Here is a 16821-nt window from a genome sequence, read left to right as displayed (position 1 = left end):
TACCTCTAGCCTAGGCAGCAGCCAAATGCAAGGAGTGAGAAGGAAGGGAATGAGGGGCAGCCCCAGGCTGGGGGTCGTCACGGATAGAGGAGCTTGACACCTAAAAAAAGAATCATTGCTACTAACGAGTAGAGCCAGTTTGCCTTCTTAACGGGACCCCACCGGAGGGCAGAGCCATTGGACGGGACAGCAGGATACTTGGCCTGTGTCCCAGAAAGGAGCACTGGGAAGGAGCGGTGTGCGGTCCCCAAGCCTGTGCGGGGAGAGGGGGCTGCTCTGTCTGCGCGGGAGACACCGGCGGTCCCCAGACAGCGTCCAGCTCCAGAGCCAGCACACAAGTGCGTCCCACCAGGCTTCTCCATGGCCCTTGGCGCCCGCACCTCCGCCGCCCCCGGGCCCCTCAGGTCCTGGTCCTCCCCCAGGGGAGACTTCCTTTCTCCTAGAGGTCAAAATCTCCTCTTGCAGAGATGCACGCACCCACCGAGGTCACGCCCCTTGAGGAAGGTCAGCCTCGCCATTGGCTGAGATGGGGCTGTGCCTCCCGCCCCTGGAGCGCGCACGCGGGCGCGCGGTAGCCTGCTCCCCAGATGACAGCTCCCCCGAGTGAAGGGGACCTTCAGCGAGGTCCCCCACGGGAGGAACCTTCCAGCTGCTGTTCCCAGGCTTGTGTGTTCAAAGCATGAGGTGCACTGCACAGACACCAGTTTTGGGGGCTCTGCTGTTTTGTTTCAGGTGAGGGTATTTCTGACACATAACTACCCTCAGGTGCATAAAATGGGATCATACTCAGTCTCTGGTCTGTGACACCGCTCATCATGGGTTCCTACAGGACCCTCGTTTCTTTCTTTCCTCTTGATTGTGTAACAGCCCTCCGTGAACTCAGCCGCCAACAGAAAGGCAAACACCTTGACAATAACTTACTGCACCTTGTGGGACCCTCTTCAATCCCCTATGTGCCCCTACCTCCCCATCCCAGGGGGGCAACATAGGATGCTGGAGCCCTGAACTGGCTGTTCTCATTTCTCCAGGTAGATGATGGACAGATTGATAGATGGTCGATGGATGGACGGATGGATGTAGATGGCGATACATGCTACAGATATAAATGACAGACGATGATGTCAGATAGGTAGATACGATAGGTGGGTAGGTAGATGGTATAGAGGTTTATTGTCTGAAAAGCTATGTTTGTCTACCACACATATATAAAATGGCAGTATGAAGTAGTTTATATATGTAGCCATTGGGACTTACCACTCCACTCACACCGCTAGCATTCTCCGTTCTGTGGCATTATTTTCCGGGGCTGCAGTGCTCACTGCCATGCTGTACATCCGAGGCCTGACTACACCGCACCTCACAACCCATTCTTCCCTTGGTGGTCGTTCTGGCTGCTTCAAGATTTTTGCTCCTGTGAACAATGCAACCACATGCATTCTCACACATCTCCTGGTGTGCACATGTGAGACGTTTCCTGACTGGTACACTGGAAAGAGATGCCTGGTTATGGGGAACAGAAGCGATCTGCCTCCTGAGACCACACTACACTGTTTTCCAGGTGACTGTACAAGAGTGTCTCCAACCTGCAAAGAACAAAAGACCCTGGCAACACACGTCACCTTCATCACGAGGCATCGACAGACTTCTGAGCATTTGCTAATCCAAGGGGCACAAGTCTGGGTCCATGGCTGCCCTTCCCCTGGTAACAGGGCGGACACCCTAGTCCTGAGTACATGCTCTGTGACACGCCCGCACACATTTCGCAGGTTCCCAAGGACCCTATTGAAGGAGAAACGCAGCTCTTGGCTTGTACAGGAGGCTCTGTAAGAAAACGGGGGATTTGACAGTGTGGCAACAGTGGTGATTGCTGCATGGACACAGGGACAGTCACTTTCTGATTAGCTAACCTTCAAGTGTCCCGCGCAGCCACACAATGTCCTCGGACAGAACAGCCTCTCCCAGAAGCCTCCCCCTGGGTCATCAAGACCCAAACCAGGTTGCCTCGGGCAGGTGAATGCTTGTCTTTCTGTCCATCTTGGAGTCTGTCTATCTTATTGCCCACCTGGAGTCATGCGTTGCCCAGGTCCCCAAGTTAAGGGACAAGGGCCCAGTGCTCTGGAGGGGTTGGACAGGGACAGATTTCCCCTTCAGAGCAGGGAGCCCTAGCAAGCGGGCAGCTGGAGAGAAGGAGGCCATAGGAAATGCCAGCCCAGGGGAGGCTCACTGGCCACCTGGGCTCACTGGGCCCCTTCCCGGGCGCTCCCCTCACTCACCCCTGCCCTCACAACCCCTCCAGCTGCCTCTCCTCATCCCACATTCTGTGTTTACCACTCATTCTTTCTTCATTCAGCAAAACTGCTGGCTGCCTGCCAGGGTGCTGGCCTGAGGGGCCTGAGTACCCCCGGCCTCTGTCCAGGAAGCAGCCAGGGCCTCTGCCCCACAAAGCAGCCTCCCAACAAGTGGCCAGCCTGTGGGGGGAGGGGGGTGCCAGCCAGGCCCCACACAGAAGCCAGACAGAGCCTCTGAGCATTCCCTGGGCCAAGGCAGCACGCACACCAAGCCACACTGAGCCGCCCGACCCGGCAATGGCCTCCCGGCTGCCTCCAAACCCTCCCACGCCATCACCGAGCCCCCTGCTGACACTCCAGTGCCTCTCCCGAAGCCCCACTCGCCTTTTCCCTCTGTCGGCTCCTGGCAGCCCAACCAGTGCCACAGGAAAGAGCCAACTTGGAATCAGAGGCACATGGGCCCGGGGGTGGGGACAGCTTGGCTGTAGCCTGGAAATCCTGGAACCTCCACGAGGAGAGCCACTGGCTGAGGCCATCGGGCAGGTGACATAATGCCACCCGCCCACAGACTCTCTTGTCCCTATGCTGAGGGCTTGTCGGCCTGTGCTTTCACCCCCATGACCTCTGGTGGTCCCCCAGGCCAGGCATGGACATCCTGGGTGCCTGCGGCTTTTTTCAACAGCCCCCACCCTCTCCGCCCGCTGCCACCAAGCACGGTCCCTTTGGCCGCACTGCCCAGTCGTCCCCTCCCAGCTCCTCTGCATCCCCCTGCTCTAGACGCGAACCGTCAGTCCTGTCACACGCCCTGCAGCCCGCTCCCCCTCCTCCATGCGGCAACTGATGGCCCTTCTGAGAACCCGTGGCTGCAGGGCACAGTCGGCTCTTCCCTGCCCTAGGCTGCTGCCCAAAGGCCTCCAGGTCAGCTGGTTCCCTGAGTTCAGGTTTGTCAGGCTGGAACCTTGTTAAGTGGCGCCCACCCTCCACCCTAACAGGGCTGCCCACCCTGCCACCCTGTGGCAGAAAGGCCCACAGGGAAGGCGCCCCCAAAAGTCAGAGCCAGTGGTATGTGGCCTCCCACAGAGCAGCCAGGCCTGTGCCCGAATGGGGAGGGCTGTGGCCTGCATGCCCCCATCGTGAATGGAGGTGGTGGCATCCAACCCTCAGCCCACCCTCACCTCCCTCTCCTCACTCCTCTTTGTGGGTCTGGGGGATTTCGACATCAGCCAGAAGGGGCAAATGCATCAGCCACTCACAGAGCACATGGGCAGGTGAACAGCCCTAAGAGATGGAACACAACAGAGAGGCCTCAGGTCTCAGTCCCTGCAGGACAGAACAGCAGGGGGCAGGGTGTGCCGCCTGCAGCTGGTGGCAGCTAGGCCTCAGGGATATAATGGCGCAGACCTCCGGCCCAGCAAGGCCAGCTCTGAGATTTGCTCCCCCGACACACTTGCTAGGTGGCACGGCGCTGGGACAGGAGAGTACCCCACAGCCTCAGCCACACCCAGCCAGCCAGCCAGCCAGCTGCCCAGAGAGGCTACGAGATCCCCACAGACAGTGATCGCCTCCTGTGCAGAGGGTGCAGGGGCAGGATGGCACATCTGCACTTCTGTCCACCCGCAGGGGGACCCCCTGAATGGAGGCCCAGGACTGAGCAGACCAATGCACAGGCAGCACCATCCCCCCATGAAGAGAACGCACCACAGCTCAGAAAACACGTCACAAGAAGCAGGGGCCCCACCTAGTGCCCAGCACGGCCTCTCAGCCTGCCCTGCTCCCCAACCCAGCAGCCCCTCAGGGATGGGGAGGCAGCGCCTGGCTCACTCTCAGGGAAGGATATCTGGCCCCTCCCGTCACCCTCTCAGGGGCAGGACCAGGGCCTCCCCGCCAATCCTGTCTTGCCCCTGCCCTATCCCCAGGACCTAGAGCCCAGCTCTTAGCTTCTGAGAGGAGTTCAAACAACTAAACAGGCACCTAAGCCTTCAGCCAGGCTGTGTCCTGCGGGCCCCTCTACTTGGACCTGCTTTTCTGGTGCAGGGCCTGGGCGCCAAGCCCTCACCTGCCAGGATTCTGCCGCACACTGCAGTTTGTTTAAGAACTGATGCTGAGACCTACAATCCCAGTTCTCAAGGCTGGGGGCTTGCAGTTAGCGGAGAGTGACTTCCTACACCTCGCTGGGCTTCCTTACCTGCCTCAGGGGAGAAGCCACCTCCCCCCACCCCACCTGCTCTGCCAAACTTAAGGACCTTTAGGTCTCTCACCTGCTGTGAGGATCTCACAGACTCTCTGTACCTGGTGAGGTTGGGAGGTGCCAGGAGACTGTGGACATGAAGCAGCCGGGCACCTGGCAGATTCTGTCCAGCTCGGCTCTCCTTACCAATGGTAGAACTCTCTCCCTGTGCAGGGCCACATGCCAGCCATCCCGGGACCCCAGGAGGGAAGAGGAGACAGGAGCCAGCCAGGCGGGGGCTGGAGGGCAGGGAGAGACAAGATCCGGGCAGGGCCAGATGAGGTAGAAACGTCCTCAGGACCCTGTGGCACAGGCCAGGAGGAGGGCGTGGAGCCTCAGGAAGGGTGCACAGAGGGCCTCCAAAGAGCTCTAGAGTCTGGGAGGGGCTTAGACAGAAAACGAGAAGGCTGGGGCAAGCCACCTGTCCCCGGGAGGGAACTGAAGGGTGAAGGTGTTCATCTGCCCACACCCCCATCCGTCCTACCCCTTTCCATCCACCCTGCATGGACCAGCATTCTGCCAACTGGAACAGAAGGGGCCAGAGGCCCAGGTTCTAGGCTTAGCCCCTCCTCCATGTGAAACCCCTATGAGCTGGGTGTGTCCCTACCTCACAGATACAAAAATGGGGCTCAGAGGAGATGCAGAACTTGGCTGTGATCACACAGCAAGTAGGTGGTAGAAGACACTCGAATCCAGGCATTTCCTGCATATCCATGAGGATTTCGGTGCAACAGCACCTTACCTCTTCCAAGTCTGCTTCTTAGATGTCAAGTGGGCGTAATGATCCCTCTAATGGGGCTGGGTCAGTGCAAATGAGGACGAGGGAGGCAGCACTCCAACAGGGCAGGCCCCAGGCCCCCCAAGAGAACCCAGACCCGCTGCAGGAGGTTGGGGAAGGGCAGAGGGCAGCACCAGAGGTCCCGCTGGAGGCTGGAGAAGGGAACTCCCCAGCGCCCAGGAGCCAGAGCTCTCCAGAACAGGAGAGGTGGGAATCTGCCTGTCTGGTCCTCCAGGCTGCCAAAATCCTGAGTTCACCTCCATTAAAGACATGCTATCCAAAGAAAGACCATGAGCCAGTCCCGATCACAGATCTGAAGCAAGCATCCTAACCACACACTGGCAGTGACTTAAACCATGGAGCTCCCTTGGGGCTCACTGGGTCACAGAAGCCAGGCTGGCTCCTGGCTAGGAAGCCCACAGCAGAGCCCACTGCACTGACTAATTAAATAGGACATGTGGCTCTATCAGTGGGTGTGCAAAGGGTGTTTCTTTTACAGTCATCGGACATTCCTAATCGTTAAAAAATCTAATTGAAATCAGAAGAATAAAGACTTATTTTCAAATCCAAAAGCAAACACTGATTCCAAGTGCAACAGCAAAGACCTTCCGTTACCACAGACGCAGTTCGGGTCACGTCATTATTCAACTAAGCTTTTCAGGTCCCTGCTAATGCAATACGAACAAAAATTAAATAAGCAATAAATATATTGGGAAGGCAGAGTCAAAATTTTCTTCCCTTGTAGATTACCCAGGTGCACACCAGAATCTAAACTGTCCTGCTAACATCAGAATTTGGAATGTAAGTGTTGGAATGTGCAGCTTTCCCCGCCAAGGAGCAGGGCTATTGTGGTTGCCTGGGCACATTGTGGGCCCTGCTTTTCTGGAGTTCGGAAACCACCTCTGCAGCCTCCCAGCCCCTAGGGTGTTGCTCCACAACTTTGGTTATTCCAGGGAGGTACATCTTGGCAACACCACCAAAGAGGCTAATAGGGTCCTGTCGGCAGCGCAGCCTCCCAGCCCTCGCAGCAGTCCTTTATGAACCCCCTGACTGTCCCGCCCTGGGGGGCTCTGCCCTACCATCCTCAAGCACCCCCCAAACTCAGGTGAGCCACAAGCACAGCTTGAATCTTCCTGTAACAACCACTCCCTCTGGACCCACTCGGCCAGGGTAGCAGAGACCTGATGACATGGTCAGCACAGATGGCGCATCTTCTCCCAGGCCTGTGTGTGGCCGGGGCAGGTGGATAAATCTGTTTATGCATCTGCTGCCACACCCAGGCCATCTGCTGCATGAGACAGGCGGGGATCCTGCAGGGCAAGACAGGGGGGCCTCATGCTCCTCAAACTGCACCCAAATGAGGAAACATCAATCAAAACTGAGTGCGTCACTCTAGAACTGGACAAATGGATCCTGAAATTCACCTGGAAGAGTGAACTGTGAGGCGTAGCAGGACTCCTGTGAAAGGAGGTACCAGGAGGGCACTTGCCTTGCCAGCTTTGGAGCTCGCCATGGACTGACCGGAAGCCAGAGAGCACAGCGGCAGTGGAGGGTGGCAGGCCGGAAACACGCAGGTGCTGCGGGGGTACCTCTGCTATCGAGGCCACGGGGGAGATGGGTTATCTGCTAAGTGGCATCCAGCAACGTCGGCCACCTGTGCGGAAGAAGGTCCTGCCTCCTGCCACATCGGACACAAGACAAGCTCCAGGTGAACTGGATTGTCAACGTGGTAGCCAAACCTGTGCCAAGATTACAGGAAAATAGGCTATTTTCATAATAAGCAGGTGGTTCTTCCAAGATCTGAAATCCAGAAACCATAGAAGAACAACCGGACAGATTCACCCATGTGGAACTCAACAACACACATGTGCATAGAATGAAGACACCAAGAGATGAAGGAAATGCCTGCAAGACACCCACCTGGGGGGGCCTGGGTCCCTCACGCAGTCCAGGTATGAGTCTCACACACGGGGAGGTCAGGCGTCACGGGGGTGAAGGGAAGGGCCAAGGATGCGGACCGGCAGTTACGGAAGACATACCCGGCTGGTGAACACCTGAGGTCGTGTTTTACTAATATTTTTAACATGGAAATCAGAATGAAAGTCTGTTGTCCTCTTTGTCTGTCAGACTGGCAGAAGTTCCGATCGCTGGGTGATGTGCACTGCCAGGGAGGGTGGGGCGCACCTCCCGGCACATGTGGCTGAGCCAGCCTTCCTGGGGACCTAGTTCATTTTAAAGCAGACCTCTGGCTTGGCCGCCCACTTCGCAGATCGATCTGACAGAAGTGATCACTGATCCCGTAAGGACATGAGGACGAGGATGGTCACAGCAGTGTCGCGGACAAGAAAAGCTGAGAGCAGACCCCTGCCCCCAGATAAGGTGTGGCCACCAAACCACAGGGCGCCCATTCGGGGGCGTACTTAGCAGACATGTAAACAGGCTGTCTAGACATGCTGACCTGGAAGGTGTCCTTGGTGAATTCCTCAGGAAAAGCTGGGGCAATGGCTCAACAGCATGTCTATGTGCCCGGCTGGACCAATCACTCCACATGGACTGTGGGGTTCCACCTCCAGTGATAATTTGTTAAGGTGGGGACTGCCCTCCAGCACCTTTAAGGTGGGGACAGACAGGCCCACAGCTTCGGAGCAGGAGCCGCCTTCCAGGCTAGAGCCTGGCACTGGCACTGTGCTGCCTGCCCCTGAGGCCTGTCCACGTCCCACCTCACATCACTTCTTAAAAGAGCACGGAGAATTTCCCTCCTTGCTGTGAACTAATGCTTTCTTCAAATAATGAATTCAGCACACAAAGCTTGGCGTAGAGTTGGTTTGAACCCCATGCCTTGTGGCACCTCCACGCCTCCTGGCACCTCCAGGCTTCCATGGCTCCAGGTCTTCACTGGCAGAGGCCTCCAGTCTCCTCCGAATCCTCAAGCTCCTCTTCACACTTGCCCTGAAGGAGCAGCTGTTCTCCAGGTCACCCCCCACCAGCGCCCAGGCCCCTATGCTCCCCAAAGCACTGGACACTTCACTGAGGTCTGAGCGGGGGCCAGATGGGTACATCAGAGCAGCAGAGGAAACGTGACCGAGTGGAGACCCTCCTGGGACAAGTCCCAGGCACTCCCACCAGCAGGAAGCTGCCACCTGTCCCCAGCAACCCCCTCTCCCCTCTGGGTCTCTCACCCTGAGCCCCCACGTCCTTTCCATGGCTCACACAGGGGATGCAGGGGAGCCCCTGGAGGATGCCAAGGCTGGCTCTCCATGCAGCCGTTGTTTTTCCTAAGGAGTCGGGACCCACACGTGCCCATGGCCTGGGCCACAGGACAAGCCACACAGCTGGTGGGTGTGGGAGGCTGGGCTGGACTCAGCGCTGTGGGATAGAAACCACTGACAGCAGGGGCAGGGGGCCACGAGGAATAGCACCCTAAGACCTAGCTGCACAGGTCCTCCCTGCCTCCTCCCCCAGACACATCGGTCGGTGCCACCTCACAGGTGGGCTTCCTCAGCCTTGGGCAGCGCAGGCCTTCAGGACCCTGTACACAGTGGCACCCAACTCAGGGTGGGGGCAGTCTGGCTAAGAGGGCTCCCGATGAGCCTAAAGCAGCCCCCCGATAGCTCTCAGGGGAGCTGGCTTGAGCCCAATCACCCCGTGGCCATAAGAGAACAAGTGAGGGTGGAGCAAGAGAGGGTGCACACACAGGGGCACCCCCACTCGAGCTGGACCCAGAGAGTAGAGCCCAAGAGCAGCGTGCAGGCAGACGTGGGCGTGTGGGTGGACACACCTCCACGAGCTGGTATGCTAGAGATGGGCCAGTCCATGTGTGCAAATGCAAGGGCACCAGGTGGATGTGGGTGCACCACTCTGCAGGTGTGGATGTGTGCACACCACTGCACAGCTGTGCACTGGCATGAGTCTGAGCATGTGAACAGGGGCAGAAGGCTTCGCTCTCAGCTCACCCCTTGATCTTGTGCACCTCAACTCTTAACCCCCCAGTTGCTCCCAGACCTCACCAGTTCCAAGGTCCCCCACAAAACCCACACACCCCACAGCCCCTGAGAGTACCAGCACCCCACCCCCTCCTCCGTGTGCTTCCTCAGCGCCTCACTTCCCACTCTGCTGGGACACCCCTACCCCTGCCCACAGGCTCAGATCAGGTCTCTGAACTCAGAAGTGACTTTATTTCTTGTAGACAATGTCCTCACAGCCAGGCTGCTGGGCTTGGCCTGGCTCAGCCCAGCTACCCCTCAGAGATCTGGGGGTCCCAGCCCCCCACCCGCACCCCTAGGCCTTCTGCCTAAAGCCTGGTTTTCTGGAGATGTTCTGCTGGCTGGGACTCGGAGCTGGTGGAGAGACAGGGAAGACCCATGTCTCGGGAAGGAGTGAGGGCCACAGACCACCGAGCCAGGCCCAGCTGTGGAGGGGGCAACACCAGGCCCTGCCCAGGAGAGGGGACCTCAGGGCCCAGCCCAGAGGAGGGCAGGCCCCAGGCTGAGCAGGAGCCCCCCAGCCAGGACCCAGGGGCTGCCTCCCGGTCCCAACACCCTGTTACACAAATCCTTCTCACAGCAGTCCACGTCCACTTTTAAGATCCCAGAGTTAATGAAGCCCATCAGATAGTCTGAGAAAAAGTGTCGCTTGACGAAGTCGCAGGATGAGGCACACATCTTGTTCACAGAATGATCCTTCCTGCCTGGGGAAGAAAAGGGGAACCTGGGCTGCAGGCCCCACCTGGGCCCCATGCCTCTGGCCCAGGACCCAGCCTGGGACTCCAGAACAGCAGAGCCAAAGTTTTCCACCCACCCACACTGTTCCCAGCTCTATGGACAGCGCCACAGAGGGGCCAGAGTGAGGCAGGCACCTGCTCTCTGTCCATAGCAGGGCAGTGTCCTGCCCGCAGACCCATGCTCTTGTCCCAGGCCAGAGGGTCTCAGACAGCACCCCCATCTCTCTACATGCAGGCCCAGGTCCTGACTTACTGCTGCTGGGGTCGGTGATCCGGACGCTAGCACACACCGTGTCCGATGGCTGGCACCGCCTTGGGGTGCAGTGGCTGGAGTTGGTGGTCAGCGTGCAGTCCTGGCACCACAGGCCATGAACTGGCAGGGCGCACGGAGAAGGATGACCACAGGAGCTGGGCGCCAGCCAGCCCCCTCATCCGCCCCCTTGTGACAGCCCCACAGCTGTCAGAGGCCAGGTACCTGCTGGCTAGGAGTGACCAGGCCAGACTTGCACCCGGTGAACAGGCCCTTGGAGGACCTGTGTGTCTTCTGGGCAGTTTAGGGGGACGGTCCCACCACTGGGACTGTGAAAGTCCTATGCCCCCTCCCTGGCCCCACATGGAGGTGCAGGCACACACCCAGCCACTGGAATCTCACACCTGGGGTGCCCTCCTGCATGCTCCTACTCCTCATATGAGTCCCCCCAGAGCTCGGTGGGTTCCAAGCTAGGAAGGACCAAATAGGACGTGATGGGAGGCCAGGTGGGGCTTTGAGAAGCCATGGAGCACAAGGACCCTTGCACTGAGCTAGAGGCATCCATGCAGGACAAAGCGCTGGGGCAAGGCCAGGAAGGGGAAAAGCTGTCGGTGTCCTCCGGAGCCAGGAGCGACCCACAGGGCTGGAGCTGGGGCAGCCCTAGCCCTGCAAGGGTGACTGGGCAAGGGGCCGCAGGGGCCCGAGGGGGTGTGGGTGTGTTGCACATCTCAAGAAGATGGCAGCCCCACAGCCCTGCTCTCTCCCCAGAGCCTCGGGCTCTCCTGGCGACCTGGCTCATCCCCGTGGGCCACCCCCAGACTCACCAGGCGCAGAGTACAGCAGAGCGGCCAGCAGCAGCAGGCAGAGGCCCTTCATGGCTGCGGGCAACATGCTCCAGGCTGGCCTCGGGAAGGCGCGGGGACTGTGGGCGGGGGTCCTTTGGGGCGCAGGCCTGGCAGGGGGAAGACTAGTCAGGAGCCCGGCCCCCGGCCCGGCGACCCCCAGGACCCTCCCCTTTTCTGGCCTACAAACGCAACCTCCTCCCCGACCGAGGCTGGGTCTGCAGGGGGGCGGGGGTCGCAGGGCCCCACCCCCAGCCCATCCCCCAGAGCGTCCACATCACAGTGTCCCCTCCAGGGAGGACAGGTCTGCCCTCTCAGGCAGGGTGACAGCCCAAATGCCCACCCCGCGCCCGGAACCTAGGATAGGGGACCCGAGATGCGTCTTCTCCTTGGGGAGCTGTGGGCGCGTGCGGAGAGGAACGGGCAAGACAGGGTGCGCGCGGACGGCACCTGCCGATGGAGGAGGGGCGCGCGGCTCGGCCCCACTCCACCCCTGGGCTGCGGGGCCGGGAACCCCGCGCCTCCCCCGCTCCTCGCCTTCCCCGCGCGCCCGGCGGCTCACCGCGGGTCGGGGCGTGGAGCGCGGGCCTGGGTCGGGGGCGCACTCACATCCCTGGCGTCTGCACTCCGGAGCTCCGGGCGGCGCGGGCAGCGGTGCCCTTCGGTCTCCCTGCGGACCGGAACCCGGGCGCAGCCTCGTCTTTCGGGGAACGCAGCCGCAGACGCGGACCCCGCGCGAGGGGCGGAGCGGAGCCGGGGCGGGGGCCGCGCGGGGCGGGGGCGGCAGAGGCGCGCGGGTGGGGCGCCTGGGGCTCGCCGCCCGCCGCAGGTCTTCGTCCCGGGCCTCCCCGCGCCCTCTCCCGCCTGCGCCCCGCCGGCCCGCGCGCCCGCCCTCTCCGGTCCCGCTCCTGCCACCGCTGCCCCGCGCGCCCTTCCCCGCCGCCGCCTCCCCCTACCCAGGCGCGGCCAGGATCCCTTCCCCCTCTGCTTGGCTGAGATCCCCTCGGAATTTCTCGGAAGGACGTTTATCGCGAAAGGCAGCGAAACGCACAAAGACGCAGGGAGAGGGAGGTAACGCGCAGGTGCCCGTCAGACCCCCTGCCCTGCGGCCCCTCCCCGGCACCATCCCCTTTGGGCTGGTTTGGAGGCCGCTCTGCTGCCCTCAGCAACCGTGATGACCCCCACCAGCGGCCGAAGCCCCTGGGCCGCTGTCTCCAACCACACCCTCCCCAGGAGGACGAGCCCCAAATCCTGGTCAGGACATTCAGGGACCGCGCCGCGTGCTTCACCGGCTTCTCGGCTTTGTCCCTCGCCTCCCCGGAACAAAGCCTCCGGGCGCTGCGCTCTTGCACCTGCCGTCCCCTGTGCCCGGAATCCGGCTCTGCTGGGCCCTGAGTGAGCAGCTGCCACGCAGGGCATTTCTTTTCGTCCTGCCTTTGTCCAACAAATCCTTGTGGAGTACCCACTGGTGGCCTAGGGCTGCCCTGGGCCCTGGACAGCAGAAGGAGAGGGTTTCTGACCCTCACATCAGATGAACCATCATCACTAATGTGTCGCTTCAAAATGTGCCAATCATGGCACTGAGGGAGCCTTCCCATCTAGTCGCCTGACTTGAATGACCTCCTGACAGCCGGACAAGCACCCTCCTGTGCAGGTGTATCATTATCATTCCTATCTTGTATCGACGAAATCACAGCACAGAGAGGCCCAGCTCCCTGCCTGAGGTCACAGAGTGGCAGCTGACACAGCCAGTGCTGGAACCCTGTACATCTCCCCACTCCACTGCTGCTCTGGAAGTGTGAAGGCCAAGGAAGACATAGACAGACAGCCCCAATCCCAACGACCGGGGCTCCCACAGACCCAACAGAATTCAAGTATCAGTCCAGAGTCAAAAATCAGCAAACATCCAAAAGAAATAAGCCTCATAAGTAAAATGTAGCAGAAACAATGACAAGTAACAGATTTAAATCCCCACAAACTTTCTAAATCCAGTGCATCAGATATAGATATAAAACTAATCTGTTTTGTAGGTTTACGGCATATTAGAGGATGGAGCCAGTGCTCAGGACTGGCTGTGCTTAGCTGAATAACAGAATGCCTAGAGATGAAAAACACGACACTGAAATGAAAAAGGTCCACAGACACCTTGAAAGATTTATGCTAAGTGAAAATACAGCTCATTTAAAAACATACATTGCTTGGCTTGCTTTATATGAAATGTCCAGAATAGGGGAACTCAAAGAGATAGAAGGTAGATGAGTGGTAGCCTGGGCTGGGAGAAGGAAGGAGTGTGTCGTTTCTGCTAATGGTCAAGGGGTTTTCAAGTGTTGGAAATAGTCTAAAAACAGATAGAGATGATAGTTACACAACTGTGAATAAACTAAAAACCAACGAAGGGTATACTTCCAGAGCAAATTTTACAGCATGTGAATTATATTTCAGTATAGCTGTTGTTAAAAAAAAAAAGGAAATTGTGTTAGGCAGCAAATTAGACACAGTTGAAGAGGGAATTTGTGAACTGGAATATAGATCTAAGCAAATTACCAAGAATGTAGCAAGAGGGATAATGAGATGGAAATAGAAAAGAGAAGTAAAACACACAAGAGACAGTATGCTGAGAGCTGGTATAAGTCTGGCTGAAGTCCCAGGGGAAAGAGAGTTAATATTTGAAGTGATTACACCTGATGACATTCCTGATCTCGTGAAAGATAAATATTTACAAAGAAGTACAATGTATACAAAACAGAATAAATGAAAAGAAAATTCACACCTAGATAGAACATAATGAAATTTCAGACCACCAAAGATAAAAGAAGAGGTAGATCTTTAAAACAGCCAGAAAGAAAGGTAGATCGACTCCAAAAGGCAGACAAACTGCAGAATTTCAACAGCAACAGCCAAGGACAGTGAAATAATACATATATGTATTATGGGCTGGAAGGAAAATAACTGTCAACTACAAACTCTTCACACTTTTTTCCAAAAATACATACAAAACAGATTTTTCAGATATTAAAAGTTCAGACAAATTTTTTCAGATAAACAAAACTTGAAAGAAGTTGAGAAAGTTTATCACAGTCTTTTATTAAAGGAGCTTCTAAAAAAAATGCACTTCAGAAAGAAAAAATTATTCCAGAAGGAAAGGCTAGAACACAAGAAGGAATTACGAGTGAGCAGAAACTGGCTTCTGGGAGGGAAATGTGAGTTACCGCTGTCGGCGAGGACAGTAAGGATGTCTGATGTGCGGGGTTTGAAAAGTGGTGAAACATAAGGGATGGGTGACCACGCTGGAGGGACCTGGGACTCTCATGCTGTTTAAGAGGCGACTTTGACCATGATGAGTGTTTAGATGTTAAAGAAGATGCACAGGAAAGTTTCCAGGGTGACCAGCAGAAGGGCCAGGGAGGAGCATTTCCCACAGGAAGTTCAACCAGAATGGAGGCTGGAAATGGAAAGAAAGTCTGTGTGCCTGGCCTACCATGATCCAGGGGACACTGGAGGGTGGTGAGGTAAGAAAAGAGGGCAAGTATCAGACCTCATGTGGCTTTGAAATCCTATTACAGAACAGACACTGTGTCCTAAGCATTTTAGTGTACTATTTGGGAAATCTTCAGGCTGCAGGTAACAAAAAACCCATACAAGAGTGTGGTGGTTAATTCTAACCACGATGCCCAGTTATTTGATCAAACATTATTATGTATGGTTCTGTGAGAATGTCTTTGGGTGAGATTACCATTTACGTCAGTGGACTTTGAGTGAAGCACATTACTCTCCACAATGTGGGTGGGCCTCATCCAACCAATCAGCTGAAGAGCTGAATAGAATAAAAGACTGACCTTCCCCAAGCAAGAGAGAATTCTGCAGCAGTCAGCCTTTGAACTTGAACTGAAACATCAGTTGTTCCTGACTCTCTTGGGCCACCCTGCAAGATTTTGAACTTGCCAGTCTCTATAATTACATGAGCCAATTTCTCAAAGGAAATCTGTCTTCACATCCCATTGGCTTTGCTTCTCTGGAGTACCCTGACTGGTGCAGGAAGTGACTCACAGCTGAGGTGAGTGCTGGGGGGGCCCAGCCATTGAGGCTAAGGCTCTGTGCCTTTCCATTGATTCTCTTGACCTTCCCCTCATCACCAAGGGATGATGGACAGAGAAAAGAAAGCTTGGGAATGGCTTTGAGGTTAGGGGTCAGCAGTGTCTTCAGAGAAGTGAAAGGAAGGTGCTGAGGTGAAGGATGGACTTTGTTGACTTACATTTCAGAAGGTCTCTGTGACCCCTGAGTAGAGAATGGATTGGAAGCTTCTAGAATGGAGCAGGGAGTCCAGTGAGGAGGTGGCTCAGACCAGGGATGGCAGTAGAAATGGAGAAGGTGGATATGTTCACAGGGTTCGACAGGCCCTGGCTCAGAAGCAGTGGGTCTGGTACAGGACAGTAAAAGCAGCCAACTTGAGCAGTACTAAAGCATTTTCCTGAGTCAGGTGCCTGCGTGGGATCTCAGGTATATGTGGGGCTCAGAGGAGGATGGGACTGGGGTTGTAAAAGTAGGTGCAGTCAGCACAAAGACAACAGGCGTGCTCCTGGGGAGAAAGTGGAGAGGGAGGGGGTTCTCCAGGCCCAGCCTGGGAGGTGAGGCCTCAGCCTTCCTGCTAAGGTGCAAACCAGGTCCTGGGACAGGCAATGGGCATTGCAGGCTGACGAGAACCTCCTGGCGTGTACTGTGCCCAGCCCTGGTGACCCTGAGCTGGGAGCTGTCTGTCTGTCATCCACTCAGACTGGCCCAGCCCACCTTGGCCTGAGTCACAGCAGTGATTCTCACAGGAGCCTCTTCCCTCCCCTGGCCCACTGTTACTGCCCAGCTGCGCCCTTCGCCAGGCTACACGCAGCTGCTGCCAGATCTCAGAGCTGCCTCTGCCCAGACTGTGCCCACAGGCCTCCAGCAAAGCTCTCTGTTCTTTCTCTGGCTTCCAGTCACCCTCGCCCCCACCACGTTGCTGTCATTTCCTCCTCAGCATCTCCCCTCCACACCAGCGCTCTGCCTAGACCACCGCCACCCTGTTCTGGGTGTATGCCATGCACTGGATGTTATCCCACTGCGGGGATCCTCCCTCTCCCCATGGCAGCCAGCTCCTTCCAGGCTGGCATCCTGTGGGCATTTCTGCCACCAGCACCATCCCTGCTGCCACCTCCTCCCCACCCCCACAATCAAAGGATGGTCTCCAGACCCAGAAGCCCCTGCACTCTCCTTCCTCCCAGCCTTTGCTCACACCCTGCCTACCCCTCAAACATCCATCGCACCATCCCCAGGGCACACCCAAATCCTCCCACCCTGCACTTTCCTTTGCAATAAACAGTTCTGGGGACCTCCCCCAGCTGGCCCAAAGGTGGGATCTCATGTCCTCCCCCAATGCTGGGTCTCTTGGAACCCTTCCCGCAGACCACCCCATTGTCGCTGCGGATGACGCGTCTCCGTGGCGGCGCACAGCAGCTACGTGATCTCCACCTCAGCACCGGGCCTCCACGACCCACAGCTGCCTTTGCCCAAGACCAAGTCTCTGCATGCAGGGTTTCCTGAAGTCACCTGGACTTTACTCCAAAGGATCCCCCACACTGAGCACGAAGCTCACGGGACCAGCAGCTGCAAGAAGCTCCAGCTGCCAAGAGCCTGATGTCCAGCCCCAGCCCCCCACGGCGAGCACATCCCAGTCCCGCCAGGGTGT

The 16821-nt window shown here is 57.3% G+C and overlaps 1 protein-coding gene across 4 annotated transcripts; it reads right to left on the bottom strand.

The window, feature by feature from the left end:
* Positions 1 to 9447: 9447 nt before the first annotated feature.
* On the bottom strand, positions 9448 to 12671 carry LY6H (lymphocyte antigen 6 family member H). Of its 4 annotated transcripts, none has more exons than XM_037023163.2 (5): positions 12395 to 12671; positions 11715 to 11775; positions 11088 to 11215; positions 10267 to 10386; positions 9448 to 9980 (listed from the first exon to the last, which is right to left on the bottom strand). In XM_037023163.2, the coding sequence occupies exons 1-5, from the start codon at positions 12522 to 12524 to the stop codon at positions 9745 to 9747; spliced, it is 675 nt and encodes a 224-aa protein (XP_036879058.2). In that variant the 5' UTR covers positions 12525 to 12671; the 3' UTR covers positions 9448 to 9744. The 4 variants fall into 4 exon arrangements, with proteins under 4 accessions (XP_036879058.2, XP_036879061.1, XP_036879057.1 ...); XM_037023166.2 differs by having other exon boundaries at positions 11668 to 11775; positions 12395 to 12579; XM_037023162.2 differs by lacking the exon at positions 12395 to 12671 and adding an exon at positions 12062 to 12312 and having other exon boundaries at positions 11668 to 11775.
* Between the last annotated feature and the right edge of the window lie 4150 nt (positions 12672 to 16821).

Source organism: Manis javanica, chromosome 2 (assembly GCF_040802235.1).
Source record: "Manis javanica isolate MJ-LG chromosome 2, MJ_LKY, whole genome shotgun sequence".
NCBI classification, from domain to species: Eukaryota; Metazoa; Chordata; class Mammalia; order Pholidota; family Manidae; genus Manis; species Manis javanica.
This window is presented reverse-complemented; position numbering and strand designations above follow the sequence as displayed.